This window comes from Protopterus annectens, chromosome 7.part0, assembly GCF_019279795.1.
Source record: "Protopterus annectens isolate FY-2018-M chromosome 7.part0, PAN1.0, whole genome shotgun sequence".
Classification (NCBI taxonomy): domain Eukaryota; kingdom Metazoa; phylum Chordata; order Ceratodontiformes; family Protopteridae; genus Protopterus; species Protopterus annectens.
The window spans coordinates 1,076,231,987-1,076,248,957 of record NC_056739.1 but is presented as its reverse complement, the minus strand read 5'-3'; the positions used below and the strand labels follow the sequence as shown (position 1 = coordinate 1,076,248,957).

The following is a 16,971-nucleotide window of genomic DNA, read 5'->3' as shown; positions in this document are numbered from 1 at the left end:
CAACATTGTGGATGCATCCCTCTCCATGTTTAAGACAGGAGGCATGCTCCAGTACCCCATCTGAAAGAGTAGGATAATCACCCTGTTGCAATGGTTAAATTTCTCCTAGTCTGTATAAATATCACTTCACATCTCCCATGAAAATGGGCCATAGGCCTAGTGGGATTAATCTGGTCAACAAAACATAACTGAATAAATCAGTTAAATAAACAAATATGTAAATGTCTATTTGTTCTACTAGCTCTTTTTCCACACATTCCATTTCCATTACAAAATCAAAAAAATACCTCAAGAAAGAAAGAAAAATAAAATATCTTCTTGAAAATGAAACCAAATGTAATACTTGCACTTGTGTGAGGAGGCCTGGGACTAGATATTCACAGTATCCAGGACTATAGGGTGGGTAATGTGCTCTGTGAACTGTGGATTTGGAATGCAACACAAAAGATGCTCCCTAGATGTAAGTATATTACTTGCATAGTATAGTATAGTACTCCTTGAGTGATATAGAGCACCTAATGCTGAAATTCAGACCCTTCTATCTACCGAGAGAATTTATACCTGTGTTTACCTTAGCTGTTTATATCCCTCCACAAGCCAATTGCTCGGCTGCACTGGGAACATTGTATGAGGCCATAAATGCACAAGAAAATAAGCATCCTGATGCAGTGCTTACAGTGGCAGGTGACTTTAATCATTGCAACTTACGGTCTGTGATGCCAGCATACCAGCAATATGTTACCGTCCATAAATGGGAGAAAAATATACTGGATCATGTGTACAGTAATGTGACTGGGCATATAAGGCTGCATCTCACCCTCATTTTGGTCTGATCATACTTCTGTATTTGTCTACCTGGCATACAGACAGGTTCTCAGTCAATCTCCCATTGTAAGAAAAACCTGTTAAGGTGTGGACAGAGGAATCTGAACAGGAGCTTCAGGTTTATTTTCAGTGTACTCAGTGGGATGTTTTTAAGACAGGTGCTATGAATGAGGATGGTATTGTTGATCTGGAGGAATACAGTTCAGCAGTTTGCAGCTACATAAGTACATGCACTGACCTCACTGTGCCCCATAAGGACATCTGGTTAAATCCAAATAGTAAAGCATGGATTAACTCAGAGGTTCGCTCTGTGCTTCATGTCTGCTTCAAGGCATATGCATCAGGCAATGCCAACAGTTATAAAAAATCTAGATATAACTTATGCAGACCTATCACAGCATCAAAGGAGAATTACTGTTCTAAGCTGGAAGGTTATTATTTGACTGCTGATACAAGGCACATGTGACAAGGGCTGGAAAACATCACAGGCTACGCAGACAAAGACAGAGGGCGGACTACTGACAGCCAGTTTTTACCAGACAATTTCAATAAATGTTATGCCCGGTTTGAGGTCCAAAACAACGAATCAAAGGGTACCACCGTAAGAGAGAGGGACAGAGAGGAGGCACCACCTTTCACAATATCACCAGCAAGTGTGCAAAGTCCTTGAAGAGGATAAATCCCCTGAAAGCAGATGGTCCAGATATTATTGCTGGAAGGACACTCAAAACCTGTGCTTCACTGCTTGCTGATGCTTTGACTAATATATTCAATCTCTGTCCTGCATGAGCTATAATTCCCACTTGTTATAAAACAACCACTATTAGTCCACTGCAGAAAAAGGGCAAAGCCAACTGTCTGAATGACTACTGGCCAGTTGCATTGACTCCCAAAGTGATGAAATGCTTTGACAGAATCATTATGAGCCATATTCAGTCAGTTATACCTGATACAATGGATCCCCCTGCAGTTTACATACAGACCGAATAGTTCAACAGAGGATGCATTCAGTACAGCATTGCATACAGTTCTTACTCATTTGGAGAATAAGGACTGTTACGCTTGATTGCTGTTTATTGATTATAGGTCGTCCTTCGACACAGTGATACCAATGAAGCTCATTAATAAGCTGTCCATACAAGGTGTGTCACCGACTCTTTGCAACTGGGTCTTGGATTTTTTTAACAGGCAGACCACAGTAAGTCAGGCTGGGGAATAACATCTCTAAAAAATAATAATAAATACAGGAACACAACAGGGCTGTGCACTGAGTCCAAAGCTGTACACCCTCTTCACTTACGACTGTGTTGCTTCTCAACATGACACCACTATTGTCAAATTTGTGGATGATACAACAGCTTTTGGCCTAATCTCCAGGGGTGATGGGTCAGCGTATAGGAGGGAAGTGGAGAAAATTGTGAAGTGGTGTCAGAACAGTGATCTCTCTCTTAATACCAGCAAAACAAAAGAGATGATCACTGACACATGGAGGAATAGAGGGCTGCACTTACCATTATATATTGGTGATTCTGAGGTGGAAACAGTGGCTATATTCAAATTCCTCAGTATTAACATCTCTGAGGACCTTACCTGGACTCATAACATCACAGACCTGGAAGGGAAAAGCCAGCAGCGATTGTATTTTCTGAGAAGTTTGTCATGCCCAATACCATCCTCAACACTTCTACAGATGAATAATTGAAAGCATTCCCTCCCACTTTATTACAGTATGGTTCGGGAGGGTCTACTTCATTTGCCCTAACTTCCAATTGACTGACACCCATTTGCCCGAGACCAAATGACTTAAATTTCATTTGACCGACACTTCATTTGCCCGACACTTCATTTGACTGACAAGTATTATTGGCAAGTAAATGGAATATGTGCCCTTCCCCACTGTAGTGTGACCCTGGAGTTAGAATATATAGTTAGGGGGGTGTGGGGGGGGCGAAGCCCCCCACTTAATTTCATATTATATTGTTTGGTTTTGCTTTCATATTGCTTAGTAAAACAAAAGTAAGTGGGGGGCTGTGCCCCCCACACCCCCCCTAACTATATATTCTAACTCCAGAGTCGCACTACAGTAGGGAAGGGGACATATTCCATTTACCTGCCAATAATACTTGTCAGTCAAATGAAGTGTCGGGCAAATGAAGTGCCGGTCAAATTAAACTTCAGTCAAATGGGGTCGGGCAAATGGGTGTCAGTCAATTGGAAGTTAGGGCAAATGAAGTAGACCCAGTTCGGGAATAGTACAATACAGGATTGCAAGGCTCTACAGCGAGTAATAAAAACTGTACAAAACATCATTGGAGTAACACTCCCTGCAATGGAGGACATCTACTACAAACTAGTTTTTTGGACAGCTGAAAACATTAACATGGACACTACCCACCCACAACACAAACTGCTTATACTGTCAGGGAGGTGTTATAAGAGCATGGAAGCCAGAACAACCAGGCTGAAAGACAGTTTGATACCTCAAGCTATTAGACGGTTAAATAAAACTCACATACGACCTCTCCCTCCAGTATCATAGGTTGTTTCACATTTGGAGGGAACAAGCTTGTTTTGCAGAAATGCACTCTTTTGCGCAGTTTTATATATATATATATATATATATATATATATATATATATATATATACACACACACACGTATATATTTACTGACATTGGTATCTATATTATTGTCTATTTGTTGCCTTGGATTGCTTCTTCCTGTTAATTGTTGTTGTTTTAATATGTTGCTGGAGAATTTGCAGTATAAGACTTTCACTGTACTTTATGATGCTGTCTCTAGTACATATGACAATAAAGCTGAATTGAACTGAACTGAACTAAATTGATTTATGCATACCTAATGTCAAATTACATATTCTATTTTTACATCCATATAAAGGTGTAACACTTCTTCACTTAATGCACAGTAAAGAGACAGAAAAGTAACAGAACACTACAAAATTAAAAAAACACAAATTAATAAAACTATATATTTGGCATTTTTATCTCACAACATCTTCCAGCCTTCCACACATGATTTTAAAGGAAATGTTACTATTTAGGGGCAGTACTTTGGGAGTTAATAAAATAACAGTGCCAGAAAAATATTCCCGCATTGTGTCATAGGTTCATAGGTAGGTACTAGGCTATCGGCCCTGGGGCCTATACAAGCCCAGCCAAAAAGGTACCACGGCTTTTGCCACCCAAGAAAATTATTTTCCTGTGCCACTGTCGAGCAGAGCCACAGAGGTGATCCCCGGGGTGAATTTCCTATTTCCCATCTAATCATCAAGATTTTTCTTGAAGAGTGCTAATGAGGAGCTTTGTTTGATATAGATAGGTAGTTTATTCCAGAGTATGGGAAGTCTCTGGGATAGGAATCTATTCCTCCGGCATGTTCTGTTTATTGTGGTGACAAGGTTTAGGTCCCTAGAGCGTGTAGCTTGGAGGGATTGGGATTTCTTTAAGTGGAGCATGTCCAACAGCTCTGGGTTTAACACAGCTTTGTATGTTAGGCAGAGATCACCTCTGAGTAGGCGATATGCGACAGAGTAAAGCTGGAGATTTTTGAGACGGTCTGCGTAGGGCATCTGTTTGAGGCCGGTAATCCTCATTGTGAGGTATTTTTCCGGCCTTTCCAGTTGTTGTAGATGTCTTGTGAGGTACATACCAAAAGGGGCATTGTACTCTATAATGGGTCTAATGAGTGATGAGTAGAGGGGAACAATGACCTCTTTTTTTCTGGATGAGAAACCTTTTGTGATGAGGTGTGCCATGTACAAGGATTTCCTGACTACTGTGGTGATGTGATTATCAAAGGAGAGACTACTGACCACCTGTGTCCCAAGGTCTCTTATCACACTTTCAGTGTTAAGTATACTACCGCCTATGTTGTAGTTCATGGGTATAGAGTTTTTACCAAAGGGGATGACAATGCACTTTTTGGCATTGAGCTTGAGTCCACGGCTTTGACACCAGGCATCTGTCTCAGTGAGGCCCTTTTGTAGGATGTCCACATCATTAGGAGTTTCGATTATGGCTCCTAGTTTGCAGTCATCTGTGAACTGCATTAGCCAAAGACCTTCTATGTTAGCCTGTACTTCAGAGAAGTAGATACCAAACAGGAGAGGACCCAGGACTGAACCCTGTGGTACTCCACTTGTCACTATTTGCTCTTGAACATAACATCCTAAGATTACAAGGGGCACAGAGTCTATGTCCATATTCAAACCACACTTGGTCATGTTAGAAATCTATTTAGTTCAATTTTAAAACAATTCAGCAGCACTGCAAACTATGGAAATCAGCCCCCCATCACCTAATGCACAGTGAGAAGTCTGAAATGCAGCAAATAAAGTAAAACGTTCTCACTGGTTCACCTGTTAAGTTTCCATATGTGTGTCTGTGAGCTGACATAATGCAGCAAGGTTGCATAGTTTCTGCCACAGAGTCAGTTTAGAGTCACTCCTTAGAGTGAATAAAACAAATATTATGCTGAGAAAATATACGTGTTAAGTTTGCCAATGCTATTGGCCTTGTAAGTCAGTGACATAACCAGAAATGTAAGTGAGCATATGTATGGTTTTAAAGCACTTACAATTTGTTGTGCTATTATGTCATTAGGGTTGTGTATCAGCCTATTTCTAACATTTGAGTTCCTAGCAACTCTGGAGAAAAGATGTACATTTGCTGAAATTATAAGAAAACCCTGCTGTATATGACATATTGACTAAGCCAATAAAAATGCCACACTTCTTACATCACAAAGACTAATATTTAATATCAACACTTTGCTCTGGGAGGCATTCATAATGTTTCTCACAGCCACATCATATGTGCCCATGAAAGCTGCTGCTGTAACCCTTTTAACAATAGCAAACCACTGTTTGCTAAGCTTGTACTTACCTTCAGGTCTCTGTGAACAATGCCCATATCATGCAGGTATTTTACAGCATCCAGAATCTGTTGAATTAATTTGCTGGCATCTTTTTCTGTATAGGATCCCTTCTCTACTATCCTGTCAAACAATTCACCACCTGAGACCCTGTCAAGGAGCAAAACAGACATGGGTGACAGAGGGTGAGCAATTATGCATACAAATAAAGTCAGTTTTTAGCATTTCAGTTTATTTACACAGATTTTTTTGCAATATTCTGGAGACATCCAAAATCTCAAAAAAAAAATATTAACATTCTTTTGGTAAAATAATATGTGAACAGGAACAATAACCAAGCAAAGCTTTGGAGTTTAACTCTTTTTCAATGTTAAAAACATACTCCACAATGGGCAAAGAATAAATAAGAATAATACAACATTACTAGCAAATCAAATCACACACAGTTAATACAACTCAAAATTTAAAAAAACATTAAATAAATAAATAATAATTTAAAACAAAAACCTGCTTACATTATAAGACTTTTTTTTCATTAAAATAGGTTTAACACTTACTGTAATATTTAACCCTGACATAGCATTAACACATAGATAGGGAATTCATTAATACTCTGCTAATTTGGTGTCTAAGTAATGAGAATTCAGAAAGGTACCACATAGTAATGTTTTCATGCTGAGCAACGGCCCTAACATGGTGTTTCTCGGTGCTCTAGCTAGGGTTGCCACCCCTCCGTTTTTTTCCTGACTATAACTGATTCTCTGGTAGTCCGGAAAACACTGTACAAACTCCGGTATTCTGTTTCAAAAAGGAAACAGACTATCGAAGTTTGTAAATCGACTGATTTACTATGCACTTTTACAGAAAAGCATAGTAAATCAGTCGAAATCAGGCAGCAGGAATGGAAAAAGAGGGAGTTCCCTGCCATATGACGTCATCATTACGTCATAAAATGGGAGGAATGTGGGCGGGAGAGGGGTGGGGTGGGCGGGGTTACTGGTGACATGAGGGGTGTGGCTTTACTCTGGTTTTAGCCATGACAAAAGGTGGCAACTCTAGCTCTAGCACAAAGACATGCAGCACAGAGATGGGCTGGCTCTGTGGCCTTGCTGAATGCCAATGAGGTAGGCAGGGGGTGTGGCATATGCTAATTAGCCAAGTGCTCTCTCTCCCAAAACTGCCTCCTGGAAGGCATTTACATGTTGAATAATTCAAGAAATCTCTTGGTCACGTAGATCAGCATGGCCAGGCCCACCATGTTGCTGTAGAGAACACAGTCTAAAGACTGTGTTGAACTACTGAACATGACCGTAGAATGAGTATCAGATGTGAGGGGACACTAGGTACCAGGGATTATTCTATATTTAAATGCCATAATGGCTTTAGCAACAGTATAGGGATGGGGGGACACTAGGCACTATGGATTCATCTACATTTTAAGTACCATAATGGCACCAACCTCAGCACAGGGATTGTGGGTAGTGGGGCAAAATGCACCAGGAATCCTTCAACATTTTAGGTATCATAATGGCACTGATGTCAGAACAGGGATTTGGTAGTGGAGGAAATACTAGGTAGGGGAGGGCAAATAAGTCAGGGACAGACAGGGGAACTGTGGTGTGTGCATGTGTGTTTGTGTGTCTGTGTTTGAAATTGTACTTGTGAGTGAGGGAGAGAAACTGGAGGGGTGTCAATACATATACGAGCAGCAGTTAACTACAGTGATACGCAGATCAACAATGACAGTGGCAGTAACTGTGATTCAGAGATATGCAAATTAGTTAATAATGAGGTCTTTCCTTATCACAGCTAAAATGACTCTAAATAGCAAAATACCAAGTTATGGAAACAGGGCTTTTTTAGCCTGAGCCATATGCCTCAAGCTAGGCCTTTAAATGAATTCCCAGGGATGCCTCCTCCCCTACTTTTGTAAAATAACTTTCAAACAACTGTAAAAGGAAATGTATGTTCACCATTTGTATCCAAAACATGTTTCTCTACAGTATTAGTCTGAACACATCTGCAAATATCTGAAAGATATTTAGAGATCTTTTTAACGCACCTACTGCTTTTTCCTATGTAAAAAAGCTGAGCATTTAGCATATGCAGCTAACTAAATAATATTTTTAGTGGTGCAAGCTGAATAACCCTTAAAAACAAGCAAAACTTAAAACCTGCTATAACAAAAATTGTTAAACTTGCAACTGCAGCATCATTCTACTCTTTTCACTGCATAGCCTTGCAGTCACTTAAATGGCTTGAACTCCCCCACCACCTCTCCTACCTACTACTTATAACTGCCCACATCATCTATAAACCAGAATCCTGCCTGGCCCTTAGCTCAGCACTCAGCTTATACTTTCCTAAAAGATCCTTATGATCAGACGACAAGCTACTTCTCTCCGTTCATAAACCTGACAAATCTCAATGCCACAATCTCTATTCTATATTCATTGCCAAAACCTGGAACACCATAACCCTGTCCGTAAGGAGTAATCCTAACCTCCACATATTTAAACACTCCCTGAAATAATTTTTATCAAAATCATGTATCTGCTCATGTTCCAACTCCAACTAACATCCTACTAACACTTCTATAGCCCCTATCCCTGCTAATTCCACCCCCATATCACAGCCTTACTCTGTCACACTATATTTCAACTTCCATCTCTGCACAATTCTTCCCATTTTTATGTCATTACATGTCATTCTACTCCCAAATACTCTATATGTCTGTCACCTTGCTGTTACTAAAACCCCCCTTACATGCACCTTCTCTTCTTTACCCCTTTCTTACTGTCCTTTCCCTCCTTCCCAAGCCCTAACATCCCCTCTCCCCCTGTTCTTTCGATAATCACTACTACCATAATTTTTCTTGAATAAATATTAACAACTCTGCTCAATTACTTTTTCCTCCTTTAGGAATTTTACTAGCTCTCCACTCTATTACTTAGCGATCCCTATAAAACAGCTCTTCCATATGAAATCTATGTCTTATTCATTTACAACCTATACATTTCAATACAATGTGTGATTTCTGTTTCTTTTTAAATACATTATAAGCTGTCATAAACTTGTTTGTACTATTATGATTTCATAACTGTTTAAGTATTAAGACTTTCTTATTGTATCACTCTCTACATTGTTTGTATCCGGAGCTTTTCTCCTTGGGGCTCCACTGAAAATAGATACACCTAACCTAGTCAGACTTTCCTGGTGAAGAAATGCCAGTACATAAATATGTTTTATTACACAACAGGATGAATAAAAAAAAGATATATGTATTAATCATTCTGCACAACTGACAATTACAACAAGGAAATGTTCCTTTCTGTTTGTATTAAGATAGAGGTCTTCATAACATAATCTTTAAAACTAAGTTCACGTTTCAAATGACTACATATCTTATATATTGGTCCATCATTTACAACTCTTTTCAGCTCAGCAGAAGCTGAAAAGTACAGTTTTGTACCTACCATAAATGTAGATGTCCGATAGGAATGCATCTGCAGTCCTTACAAATGGGTTGTCCTGTCGTCAGGCAGCCCTTCGGTCGGCCGGATTCCAAAGTCTGGGTCCGGCTTCGGCTGGTGTCGCACTCCACCCGAAGTCATCGCTGCAGTTTTTCGGGTATAAAGGCATCAGCCGACGCCATTTTCCTCAGTGTTTCTTGCCCCAGATGCCAGGTGCCCTCTTGGATGGCTAAATTTGGATAAATGCCAATGTTTCCAAATAGTAAAGAGCAAACACATAAAATAAGCATGTATGTACATATATACAAACAAATACACCATAATAGATCCCCCCCAAGCTAGCTGAAGGATGGCAAATACCCTAGGAGTACCTCAGAGGGGAAGGTGGGTGGGTAATCCTGACTGCAGATGCATTCCTATCGGACATCTACATTTATGGTAGGTACAAAACTGTACTATGTCCTTCAAGGATGCATCTGCAGTCTTTACAAATGGGTAGAATACCATAGCTAAACAAGGGAAGGAGGAAAGAGTAGAAATTATGGTGTAGCTAGGATCCCTTGCAAAACAGCAGTGGCAAAACCTGCTCGGGATCTAGAGTATAAAGGTAAATTGTAATGCTTGGCAAATGTATGCACGGAGGTCCAAGTAGCAGCCTCTATAATGTCCTTGGTAGCCACTCCTCGTAAGAAAGCTGTGGTAGTGGCTGTAGCCCTTGTGGAGTGAGGCCTGATGTTCTCTGGAGTTGCCTTTCCATGGTAGGAGTAACAAAATCTAATGCAATTTCCTATCCATTTGGAGATTGTCTGTTTTGAAATTGGTTTTCCTTCCTTTCCTGTGGCATATGCTACCAGAAGCTGGTCAGTTTTTCTATTGGACTTGGTCCTGTCCAGGTAGTAGCGTAATTGTCTAAGCACATCCAAGGTATGCAAGAGTCTTTCTCCCCTGTTCTGTGGGTTTGGGTAGAATATAGGTAGGTGGATAGCCTGATTTAATGACACTCTGGATACCACCTTAGGCATAAATGTAGGATTTGTTCTCATGGACACTCTATCTTGATGGAAGATCAGGAAGGGTTGCACTGCCATTAATGCCTGTAGTTCAGAGACCCTTCTTGCTGAAGTTATTGCCAGCAGGAAAGCAGTTTTCCAGGATAAGTATTGTAATTCTGCTGTTGCTGCTGGTTCGAAAGGGGGAAGTGTCAATTTTTCTAGCACAAAGTTCAAGTCCCATGCTGGCAATGGTGGTTTCCTGGGAGGTTTTACATTTTTAATTCCTCTCAGAAACTGTCTGAGCAGAGGGTGAGAGAAGACAGGAGGATCCAAGCTGTATTCTGCTGAAATAGCTGATGCATGTATCTTGATGGAGGAATAGGACAGGCCTGAATGGAAGAGCTCTGCCAAGTACTCCAGGATGTTGGCTATGTTCACTAGTGTCACATCTTCTCCCTTTGCAGTACTCCAAATGAGATATCTTTTCCATTTTGCTGCATAATTCTTTCTTGTTGAAGGTCTACGAGCCTCCAGGATTATGTCTTTAACCCTTTGGGATAAATTTGGGTTAATTGCTGTCATGTAATGTTCCAGGCAGTTAGCTGCAGAGTTTTCAGGTTTGGATGCAGGATGTTGTAGTTGTTCTGTGTTAACAGTAATGGGATCAGAGGTACTGTCCATATTTGTTCCCGAGACATGCTCCTCAGCAATGGATACCAATGTTGTCTTGGCCAGTCTGGAGCTATCAGTATGATCCTTGGACGGTCCTCTTTGATCTTCAGAAGCACCTTGTGCATCAAAGGAAGTGGTGGGAATGCGTATGCTGTCAGGTTTTTCCAACTGAAAGATAGGGAGTCCACCTTCCAAGCAAGTGGGTGGTACGTCCTTGTGCAGAATTTCTTTAGCTGGTGATTGAGTGGGGATGCAAACAAGTCTATTTGTGGTAATCCCCATTCTCTTGTGATGGCGTTGAAGATGTCCGGATACAGCATCCATTCGTGGGCATCTGTGGTAGTTCTGCTTAATATGTCTGCTAGAGTGTTTTCTTTTCCCTGTACAAAAATTGCTTGTAACTGAATGTTGTAGCTCAGAGCCACATCCCATAGGTCCAGTGCCAGCCGGCATAGAGGATATGAATGTGTGCCTCCCTGTTTGTTGATGTACCACATAACTGTGGTGTTGTCTGTCCTTATCATCAACTGACCTTCTTGGAGAAATGGTCTGAATGACTGGATTGCCAATTTTACTGCCAGCATTTCCTTTAGATTTATGTGTAGGCGTAGCTGGTCTTGAGTCCATAAGCCTTGTATGCACTTGCCCAGCATGTGTGCCCCCCAACCGAGGTCTGAGGCATCTGTCGTGATGGTTTGGCTTGGTTGACTGTTGCAGAAGGGTAATCCTGTGTTTGATTGACAGGCCTGAGCCCACCACAGGAACTCTTGCTTCAGGCATGGGATTATTGGAATTTTGGTTTCTATGCTGTGCTTGTGTTGGGACCACAAATTCTTTAGGTACCACTGTAGCTTTCTCATATGCAGTCTGGCATGAGGGACCAGAATTATGCAGGATGCCATGAAGCCTAGGACTTGCAGTACTTTTCTTGCAGTTAGATGGTTCTGCTTTGTTAATGCCAAGAAGTAGAGAGATAGTTGCTCTTTCTTTTCTGCAGTTAGGAATGCCATTTGTTTTGATGTGTCCAGCTCTGCACCCAGAAAGGTTATTCTTTGGGATGGAATCAGCCTTGACTTTTTTATATTGACTGTATATCCCAGGGCTTGTAGCAGGTAAATGACTCTTTGTAAGTCTTCTGTTAGCTTGCTTTTGTTGTCCGCTTGTATCAGGCAGTCGTCCAGGTAGGGATAAATTTGGATCCCCTGAAGTCTGCAATGAGCAATTACTGATGCCAGGCATTTCGTGAACACTCTGGGTGCAGTAGATAAGCCAAAGGGCAATGCTGAAAATTGATAATGCTCTGATCCTGCAAGAAATCTGAGGTATCTTCTGCAAATTGGTCGTATGGGGACGTGCAGGTATGCCTCCTTGAGATCTAGAGTTACCAGCCAAGACTCCTTGCCCAGCATGGGAAGAAGCTGCTGTAGGGTCAGCATTTTGAATTTTGGAACAATGAGGAATGTGTTTAAAGCGGATAGGTCTAGAATGGGTCTCCATTTGTTTTCTTTTCTTGGTACCAGGAAGAGTCTGGAGTAAAATCCCTTTCCTTGCTCCATAGATGGTACCTTTTCCACAGCTCTCATTCTTAATAATTGAGATATTTGCTTTAGAGCTTCTGTCCTTTGAGTAGGTGGCAGGTTTGGCATTCCTCTCTTTCCTGGTAGAGTATGGAAATGGAACCTGTAACCTTGGTCTATAGTTTGCAAAATCCATTTTTCTCTTGTAATGCAGTGCCAGTTCTTTGAAAATAAGGTTAGCTTTCCGCCTAAGGGTGCTTCTAGTTGTTCCCTGGTAGGCGGTGCCACTGCCAAGTCACTGTGATTGAGTAGTTGTAGTGGTGGTGGCTGCGTCCGTGCCTCGCTGGTTGTTGCCTTGCCACTGGCATCCCCTGTAGGCACCCCTGGAATGGTTTCTGCCTCTAGAACGCCTATTCCTGCCCCTTTGTGTCTTAGAGGAGTCCAGAAAGGACCAATTCTTGGAGGGCCAGTTCCTGCTAAACCATGGAGGTTGAACCTGTAAGAAATCTTTCACTGTTTGTACAGATTTCGCCTTCTCTTCCATCTTTTTTAGTACCTGTTGTGCAGGTGAACCAAATAAATTGACCTTGTCCATGGGTGCATCCAAAAGCTTTGATTTGACATGGTCTGGTAATGCCTGTTCTTTCAACCATGCATGTCTCCTGATAACTGTGCCAGTCATGGCTGATCTAAAGGAAGCCTCCAGTGCATCATAGCCACATTTTAAAGAATGGTTACTAACCTGTTGTATGTTATGTACCATTTCCTGAACATATTTTTTATCTAAAGATTCTTCAGAGGACAGCTTTTTAGTTAACTGGTCAAGCATAAACTCTTGATATTGAATCATGTGAAATTGGCAATTCAAAGCCCTAGCTGACAAAGTAGCAGAAGTGTAAACTTTTTTACCCCATCTCTCTAAGGACCTGGATTCCCTTTCAGAGGGGAGGGAATTTTTACTAGAAGTAGCTGCTACTGCTTTAGGGCCCTGGGAGATAGTCTCTGGATCTGCAAAAGGAGCCTTGTATAAATGGTGGTGATTGTCCGGGACCCTGTAGAACCTATCGGGCTTAGCAGGAGCCGGAGGTAATGAGTCAGGAGCAGTGCAAGCATCATTAAATGCATCATCTACAACAGAAAGAACTGGAGGTATAGCTAAAGGCCTATGTTGTGGCAAATGTAGAAAGGTTCTAAGCCTTTTCCTGGAGTCTGAGAAATCTTGGCCCTGCCACTGAAATTGTTCTCTCATAGCATGCAAGGTTTCCCCAAAGGAAAATTCCTCAGGTGGAGAGGCTGAAGGAATGGACTCTTCAGCATCAGAGTCTTCGTAAGGGGAATAAGTAGCCTCAGGAGGGTCTGTATGTTCTGAGTCATCAAAGGAATCATCTGCGGATACTGGCTCAGGGGGCTCTGCTCTAGGCCTCTTTTCTGGAGGTGGGAGAGAGGCCCTGTCTGGATGAGGCCTGGATCCACGGATTAAAGAAATTAGATCCTCAGCCAAAGAAAGCATATGGGAGCTGGTGCTGGGCCTGTGTGAGTGGGGTTTGGCAGGCACCGTTTTTGAAGCTGAGGCTGCTTTAGCCCTGGCAAAGGCCTTAATAGACATGGCTGCAGGAGGCCTAGCAGCTCCACGTGCAGGGGTAGAAATATCCAGGGGAATAGTGTCTGATAATTCCTGAGAAATCGCAACAGAAGGTTGGATTTCAGAAGCCGATTCTACCAGGTTAGAAGAGGCCTCGGTAGAAGGCATGGTTTTGGCTGAAGGAAGAACCGCTTGCTCGGTTTCGGCCAAAACCAAGCCACTCGCGGTTTGCTTAATCGTGGTTTCGGCCGAAACCGCGGACCGCGAGTGTCGGTTCTTTTCTTTACGTTTTTTGGCAGTTTGCGATGTCGGAGGATCCGACGGCATAATATAGGCAAAATCAGAGCCGAAAATTTGTTCAGCGAACTCCGACCGGCGTCTAAGCGTCCGTCGGTTAAAAGAAGCACAGGCTAAACAAGCTGCTACGTCGTGGTCTGGGCCTAAACAATGTATACAGTAGGAGTGGAAATCTTTATGAGGTATTTGTTTCCCACAAGATAAACAGTTATTCACTTTCTCTGACATCAGCTGAGGCAAGAAAGAGTCCCCAACGGGGTACTTAGCTTTTTAGAAGTCTTCGAAGTAGTATTCGGTAGTAGCAATCTCTGGATCTGACCGACCGGCACTTGCGAACAGCTTCTGCTTCGGGCGCCACGCGGCAAGAAAGACTGAGGAAAATGGCATCGGCTGATGCCTTTATACCCGAAAAACTGCAGCGATGACGTCGGGTGGAGTGCGACACCAGCCGAAGCCGGACCCAGACTTTGGAATCCGGCCGACCGAAGGGCTGCCTGACGACAGGACAACCCATTTGTAAGGACTGCAGATGCATCCTTGAAGGACATCTGGCCAGTTTTTCTTAACATCCCTTACTAGCTTGGACCTGCTGTTGCATATGTAATAAGCATTGAATTTAAGCCATATGACTACCTTATGTTGTTTTTTTTTTTCTTTCTCACTGTTAATATCTGCGAGATTTTAAGTCTTCAGTTTGCTATACTATCTGTATGTAAGACTAAAGTATTGTAATTTCACTCTTACTGTATACAATGTCACTACCTGCTACTACTGTAAGAACTGTCTTCTAGAAGCATTGTTATACAAGATTATTGGTCTTGTCTCCCACTTGACCAATTTATTCTGTTCTAGTCTCTTTACTGTTATGAATGTCTGTTACTATTTTTTTCTTTATTGTATTATACAATTTTCTTTCTACTAACAAAATAGTTTACTAACAATGGAGTTTTCTTCCCTGGGCCTCCGCTGAAAAAGGGTTTTATGCCCAGTCGGACTCTCCCGATAAACAAATGTAAAATAAATAAAAAAATAAAATATTGTTACATAACTAACACATGATCACATTTTCTATTATACATAATCATTCTCTACTCAATTAGAAAACAAGATTTCAGTATTGTAATCAGAAAAGTACAATCCAGCTTGGCTACCTCAATCACTATAACCTTCTCCCTATTTACATACAATACTTCTTCCCTATAGTTTTTCAATCTAAAGTTGCCAGACATCAAATCAGGGTCCCTTATACACTCTGCACCTCCCACTGTGATCCTGCTATCTCTTAAAAATTGCCCTCTGACAATAACATTAAAGATGTAGCAGGACAGATTCTTGACTTAAGTAAGTACTTATAAGCTTGGACTTCCTTTCTGTGAACAGAAGCACTAATATTGCTATGATGTAACTGAATGCTAATATCTAAATAATTAACATCAGTAAAAGGAAAGCTCAATTTAAAGTTAAAAAGTATACTAACACTGTTCAAATATTTAACAAATTCTTCTAGGTCATTAATGCTGCTTGCCCGAATCAGAAATATGTCATCTATAAAGCACTTATAAAACAGAATAAACTTACTATTAAGCACATTCATGTTATAAATATAATCATTCTTTCAAAAGAAGAACACTATACTAGTGTAAGTATTGGTCATTATAATGGGGAGGGACTTAGAGCTAAGAAAAATCTCGAAATAAGAGAATTGCCAATAGGGAGAAGGGGGATGACTGATGATTCTGCAACTGGGGACAAGCCTTGATTAATGGCTACAACCCCAGCCAGGGGGAGGAAAGCTGGATTACCTGGTCATGGGAGGCTCCTCCTCCATGAAACATGTATGCAGATGGGGAGAGCAAAACAATGATCAGTCCTTCCTGTTAAAATACAACTTCTCCCATATCCTCTCCCTTTTCTCATTCTCTTGATCTTCTATCAGGATGACCTGAAATTAAGTCCAGGTCAGTAGTTACTCAATCCTGGAAGAAATGTGGCAGTGTCATCACTATGTGGCAGTGCCACCACTGCTGCTTTACTTACCATTGCCCATCTATGCCAAAGGGACTGTCTAGACTCTAAACCTGGGGGAGATGTAGTACATCTTATCAAAGTCAAGACAAAGTCAAAGAAAATGTTATTGTCATTCAGAACTACACAGCAGTGTAGCTGAACAAAATTACAATGCTTCATTCTCAATAAAGGAAACAGTTACACATATAGACAGAGAAAAATTAATAAAATATCACAATAGAATTTTAATAGGTAGCAATTTGTAAGTAAAGTAGGACAGCAGTGACCCACACCCATCCCAGAACAGGAGAGAAGGAACAATATGAAGGTAATATTGCCAAAGTAAAATTGAAACAATAGCAGCATATCTATGATTAGACTGAATTATTGCACAGTTTGTATATTGCACTTTACAGGTGGGATACCTTAGTATTGCACTTAGTTATTGCACATCTATAAAATAAGCCCCTTGATAGACTAGTTATGTAACAGATGTCAAGGTTTGTTTTTCCCAAGATTTCAACAGTCTAATGGAAAGCAGAAAGAAACAGTTTTTTAGTCTCGTCTTCTTACAATGCAGGCTTCTGTATCTCTTGCCTGAGTACAGGCGAGTGTACAGACCATCGGCAGAATGCATTCGATTGCTGGAAATCTTTTTGGCCCTGTCAATGCACCGGCATTTGTGTAGATCCTCCAGAGGTCTAAGGGAG

General features: G+C 41.2%; 1 protein-coding gene across 1 annotated transcript in view; it reads right to left on the bottom strand.

Annotated features, from left to right (window-relative positions):
- Positions 1-16,971, bottom strand: part of LOC122806875 (calcium/calmodulin-dependent protein kinase type 1-like) — a 1,135,755-nt gene that overhangs the window by 212,005 nt on the left and 906,779 nt on the right. The window contains exon 5 of the mRNA XM_044077647.1: positions 5,733-5,871. Within this exon, the coding sequence (XP_043933582.1) occupies positions 5,733-5,871 (139 nt within the window). The remainder of the gene's footprint in view (positions 1-5,732; positions 5,872-16,971) is intronic.